The following is a 6,261-nucleotide window of genomic DNA, read 5'->3' as shown; positions in this document are numbered from 1 at the left end:
AAATTAACACGATTACATTAACATGAGAGGTTCTTTAATTCAACTTTAGAAAAAAATCATTTAGTTCATAAGTAAAGAGGGGTTGTTTTATTGGGAGAAAATTTTTAGTTAAGGGGTTTTTTAAATACCTCTTGAACGCACGTGATACCTAGGGTTTTCTAGGAGTGCACCCCTCGAGAGCCAAGTGCGCATCCTCATTTGTTTTCTTTATTTTCTAGTTGGAGGAGCCTTTCCTTACATGCCTTTATTGGCTTACATATTTTTTCAAAAGGTAGGCCTAAGACTAGTGAGGCTACTTTTAGGAATATATATATATATATATATATATAATCCAAAGATGGTTTTGACTTTTGTAAGTTGATGATAAATTCTCCAAAAAAGGAAAGGAATTAAGAATTACATGGAGGGTGGCATGTGTGGGGTTGTTCATGTGGGAGAGAAGCTTGATGAGGGTTTGGGCGAGCATGTGTGTGCGGGATGGCTCGGGGTAGCCCACATGGGCCCGGGTGGAGAGGCTATGCATGAGAGTGTGAGGAGGGAGCTTCCAGCATGCATGTGGGACAAGTGGGATCCATGTAAACACATAGGCATGGGTGGGTCCATGTGGGCCCCAGAAGGTGGTGTTGGAGAAAAAGAGGGTGGGAGAGGGGAGATTGATAAATGAGGGAGAAAAATTATATTATATAGCATATATATGTATATATATATATATATGGTGTAGCATGGCTTTTGTATCTATTAGGTGTGAACTAGAAATAAATACAATATGGTGGTGTAAATAATATATATAGTAGTATCATAGGATAGCTAGGATAGGACATAGTAGGTTGGGTGCAAAAGGAGACTTTTAGAAAAAAGATATCTTAGGCATAAATATATATACTTAGGATTTATTTACTTGTGAAAGTATATATATATATATAAAGATGAGAGAAAAAATATGGCAAATAGTAGGTGGTAGAAATATGCATACTTATAGTGTAGTTATAGATATAGTACCAAAGGGATTTTGAAAAGGTAGAAGGGAGATGGGGGGCAAGATTTTGTGCATTTTTCCAAATCCCTATGAGAAAAAATTAATGCATGGTAAATTTCAATTTACCCTGTCTCAACACATTATAGGAGGATTTTTTTCTTTGTGGGTGGTGGTCGCTCAAATCAAAAGGCTTGGAGAGGGTTTACTTTCACAGGAGCAGTGAGCACTAGGCTTACGAAGAGGATGACGATGGAAATGGTCACTATAAACTCGCGCAGAAGCAGGCCAGTCCACAGGCATTCCAGTCCCCTGAGCTCGGATTTTATCGGCTTGCGAGATAATGGAGAGTCCCGAATCCCCTGCTGCTCATGTTGCTAGTCCTCCTGCTGTGAGCCTTCTAAGCGAGGTCCACCGAATCATAATCCCGCCTATCCCTTGCTCTTTCCCCTGGAAGAACCACCCCGACTACCAGGAGCTGACGGAGTTGTCCAATGCCTGGGTTGTGGCGCACTTTGCCAACCTGCCTGGCGCTGACGGCAGGCCCACCTCCTTCGCGGCGGAGCAGCTGATCAAGTCCGCCTTCCACATGCAGGCCACGCTGCCCTTTGCCACGGGCATCAGCAAGCGCATGCCGCCCATCATCAAGATGATGGACTGGTTCTTCATGATTGACAACGTCCTGGATGACCCCAGCGAGATGGGCGCCGACCCCGCCCGTGCAGACAAGCTGGTGGACAGTGTGCTCACCGTCTTCCGCGACACCTATGTGCACCCCTCGCCCAGCCCCAGCCCCAGCCCCCTGGTGCGCATCCTCACTGACACGGCCGAGGAATGGTGGGCGGAGATGTGCGAGGAAATGCCGCCCAAACAGAAGGGCCGCCTTAGCAAGGCCTTCCAGGACTACCTGGAGGCCAACCGCCAACAGGTGCCCTACCGCAATGCCCGCCATCTTCCGGACGTTAACACCTACTTTCAGATCCGCGCCGACTCCATTGGCTGGTGGCCCTGCGCCGTGCTGATTGAGCATTCCCAGGGCTTCGAGCTCGATGATGAAGCCCTTTCTCACCCTCTCCTTGTCTCCCTGCAGCAGAACACGGTCCAACATATCTTCCTCGTCAACGACATCATCTCCTTCAAGAAGGAGTACATCCAAGGGGACTTCTGCAACATCATCTCCATCCTCTACTTCAGGAAGCTTTTCCACTCCCTCCCTGACGCCTCCGGCATGCCTAGTAGCTCTCCTACCTTGCAAGGGGCAGTGCTGGAGGCGTTGCAGATGATCAAGGACAGAGACGAGGAGTGCGTTCGAATCATGGACGAGATAAGCAAGTGCGATGCCCTAATGCACAAGCCCGGCATGGCTGCCTACTTGGAGGGCTTGGGCTTGTGGATGTCCGGGTCTATCTATTGGCATCTCGTGAGTGGGCGCTACAGTATCTGTGCTACCACAGATCTGCATGTGCAACCACCGGATCTCCATGCTCACCACCAACACGACATGTATCCCTCCATGTTAGATTCGTTCCTATAAGGTAACATGCATGCTGATGATAGATGTACTTTGCCGAGGGAGTCATAGGCTAATGGTTTCGAGGGTGCGTGTGTGGGCTCTGTGCTCGCAAAAAAAAATATGATATAGTACTTTGAACTCTTCGCGTAATATCAGCCTTGTTCTACTTTTGTGATTTGATGCTCTTTAGTCTCCTCCTGCTTATTACATTTTTCTGCCTGTCGTGGCACGATTTCCTAAGATTTTTAGTCATCATTGCAATGTTTCTATTCATGAAGGTGGCATCGTGATTTTTTTCGACAACAAATCTCACACTGTTTTTACACGGTTATCCACAATGGGCCATACATCTTGCTAGATTCAGAGTCTTGCATGCATTTATCCTGCTGTATCTATCCTACTAGATTGAGAACCTACTCTCACTTCCATGCCTGCAGGGCAGAGTATCCCTTTGAAAGACTAGTGTTTTATTGCTTCCATGCCTGTGGGGCAGAGTATCCCTTTGAAAGACTCCTGTTTTGAGTAGCCATAAAGCACCCAACCTCTACTTTTGCTATTAATTAATCTAAATGTTTAAAAAAGAAATTGTTGGCCCTGAAGTTCTTTAAGGTTTTAGATCTTTGATATACAAGGTTTGGTAGATTCATGTCATGATGCTAATGTGAAATTTTGCATAGCTATTTGACTCGTGTCTCTTTTCTCTAAGGGTCGTTTTTGCAAAATCAGGGTACCCAGTTTTGTCCACTGAGGCACCCTGTAAACAGTAAAAAAATGACATTTGTTTATATTTAGTGGCTAATCTCTCCTAGCTAATGAAAGAATTTTCTTTCAAGTTATTTTGTTGGAACATCAAATGTAAAGTTGGGAATATAGTTGCATAATATGATTAAGCATTAAATAGTTGAAAGTCCTCATTTCCTTAGGTACAAAGTCAATATATACACCCTATCCCAAATTTGGATTGATTCCATAAAATACTAATATCTTTTACATATAAACTCATATGAGATTCCCATTTTGGACCTTAGATCTTCACATATTTTAGAGCTTAACTTGATTTTTTGAGAAAATTTCAAGCTATTTGTCTATTTTCTTTAAATATTTCAATGACTTTAAAGTGTTATAATATATGTCACTTTTTGTACCCACAATAACTATCACTTAAAATGCTCAATCTTGTAGATCAAAAGAGTGGTAGTAGGTAGTGAGACATTAATAGAATAAGGTGGTTACTTAAAATTGCAAATCCAATGGTTAGATTTTTAATGATCTCTTTTCCAAAATTCTTCCACGTTGTCAGAAGGCTTGTAAATATTACTAATATAATTAGTAAAATTACTTTTTTAATGTAAATCATCTAAAACCTAAAGGAACTAGTGTAATTATTATGGTGCATCTATTGAAAAAAATTTAGATCAATTTAAGTATGGAAAGATCATTTTTTAATCATTTCATTATATTTTTGATTAATTAGACTAATTTATATTGATTTAAGTTATATTGGATTGATTTAAGTGCATGTGTATTTTCTATTAGTTAACTGGATCTCATTTGAAGAACCTTGCCCCCCCTCCCCTAAATTTCTCTCCAATCATTGTCCCAATCAACCATAAACTAGACAAAACTCAACACCCTGATCTTGTATCAGCCCCTAATTTATTACCTTGGGTGTAGAATATGATTTTAAAAATTTTGATAAACCTTATATGATATAAAGCACCCAAGATAACCCAACAACGATATGATGGCTTGTCACGTAGGCTGTAACGCCTGTGACCGACGGCAGACCGGATGGCCATGTCCGGGGTTCAGTGGGAGAGGACGCCCATGCGGAGTCATGGGCGGCCAGGCTAGTGTGGACGGCAGGCCACACACTATATAGCCTGGGGGATGAGGGGCAATCCTCATTCTTCCTCTATGGCTGGGTGGTGAGCCAGAGGCCGTCCCCTCTTGTGGTAATGCCCGTAGCGGCGTTACGGGAATGTAACACTAATGTCACGTAGGCTGTAACGCCTGTGACCGACGGCAGACCGGATGGCCATGTCCGGGGTTCAGTGGGAGAGGACGCCCATGCGGAGTCATGGGCGGCCAGGCTAGTGTGGACGGCAGGCCACACACTATATAGCCTGGGGGATGAGGGGCAATCCTCATTCTTCCTCTATGGCTGGGTGGTGAGCCAGAGGCCGTCCCCTCTTGTGGTAATGCCCGTAGCGGCGTTACGGGAATGTAACACTGGTATCAGAGCGTGGTTCGATGGGATTGTCAGAGCCCGCGCGTGACCGGGGGACCGGAGCCCACTCGATGGTTTTCGACCATTCGTCTCCTTATCCTTATCCGGAATGGAGGGTGTGGAGGGAGGCAGCCATGGAAGAATGGAGGGGAAGAACTCTCTCTCTCTCTCCCCATCACACAGCAAGCAAATTGGAGGCTTGAATGACTAGGCGGCGACGGCGGCGGGCGCGTGGAGGTGAACGCAATGCGGCTGGAGAAGACCGCTGGCCCGCGTTGTACGTTGTGCAGAGGAGGGGGCGCTCGTGACCCTCGTTTGAGGGGGGGCGAAAAGCCTCAGCGGCCATGGGCCAGGCCAGCCTAGGCGGCGGCCAGGCCTTACCCGGCCAGCCAGGCCAGCCCAGGCGGCCAGCCCAAGCGGCGGCCAGGCAGGCGGCCAGCCCAAGTGGCGGCCAGGCAGGCGGCCAAGCTGGCGGCGGCCAGCCATGGGCGGCCGGCCAGCCAACGGCGGCCAGCCAGGGGCAACGGCGGCCAGCCACCAGCCCAGCCACCAGCACTGCAGGCGGCCATCAACGACGACCAGCGATAGCAGCTGAAAAAAAAAAAAAAAAAAAAGCGCCAGCGAGAGCACCGGGATGATGATAAGGTTTTGAACCTTAATAAATTTTATTTTTTTTAAATGTTGGGGAAGTTCCCACGGAAAGAAACCTCCTCGCACGCTTTAAATGTGTGTGTTGGGCAGCTTGGGAAACGGGGGGGTTGCGGGAAGCCTTCTATGTGGCTGCGAGTTCATTTTTCAGCCAACCAAAGCCAAGGATCCCACAAAGAGAACGCGGTTTGCAACACAGCAAACAGCGTGAGGTTTGCACTCTCCACATTGTACATTGGTGTGCCCGTAGGCGTGCCCGTGGACATCCAAAAGGATACAAGCGAGTCCATAGGTGATTATTCATGTGTGCGGAGCTACACACACGAAGGAGGGCAGTTGATAGGGTCATTGACATACATGTCGTGAGTGCATAGCCACCCGCAACACCGTTATTGCCATAGATACCGTGTGTGTGTGTGGCTACACAACACAACATCGACATCGAGTTATCTTTGGATCGCGGGTGCGTAGCCACACGCAGTAGCAATTATGTTGTAGCGTAGCCCGTTTTGAGGCTTAGTGATATAGTCTGACACTACTTGTATGGTCCTAGAATCATGAGATGATCTCTTGGATCAGGACGTACTAAACAACCGCAGTGTTGTGTTGTGCTTAACAACCAAAGTGTATTATGCTAGGTCCGTAGAGATGCAAGCACTTGTGCATGGTCCTAGAGGTCTATTATTCTAAGATTTGTAGTAATCTTAGAGTGAGGTCCGTAGTGATCTTTCAATTTGGAGTTCATCGAAACCTGGATGTTCATGATGTTAACGGTCTAATTGTTCAACATGGCTTATAATAGAGTACGGAGCTACTCTGCCCACCTTTGGAGTATGTCATTACTCCTTTCGTTTGATAGGATGGGAGTATCCCTGAGAGGTCTTACTCTAAAAGCTA

At 46.3% G+C, this 6,261-nt stretch overlaps 1 protein-coding gene across 1 annotated transcript; it reads left to right on the top strand.

Moving 5' to 3' along the window:
- The first annotated feature begins 987 nt into the window (after positions 1 to 987).
- Positions 988 to 2,667, top strand: LOC147602874 (microbial Terpene synthase-like protein 13). Its single transcript, XM_086797110.1, has one exon. The coding sequence runs from the start codon at positions 1,317 to 1,319 to the stop codon at positions 2,505 to 2,507; it is 1,191 nt and encodes a 396-aa protein (XP_086653236.1). The 5' UTR covers positions 988 to 1,316; the 3' UTR covers positions 2,508 to 2,667.
- Positions 2,668 to 6,261: the final 3,594 nt, after the last annotated feature.

The sequence above is a fragment of the Cibotium barometz genome, chromosome 65 (genome assembly GCF_041138505.1).
Source record: "Cibotium barometz isolate CiBa-2024 chromosome 65, ASM4113850v1, whole genome shotgun sequence".
Lineage (NCBI taxonomy): Eukaryota > Viridiplantae > Streptophyta > Polypodiopsida > Cyatheales > Cibotiaceae > Cibotium > Cibotium barometz.
This window is presented reverse-complemented; position numbering and strand designations above follow the sequence as displayed.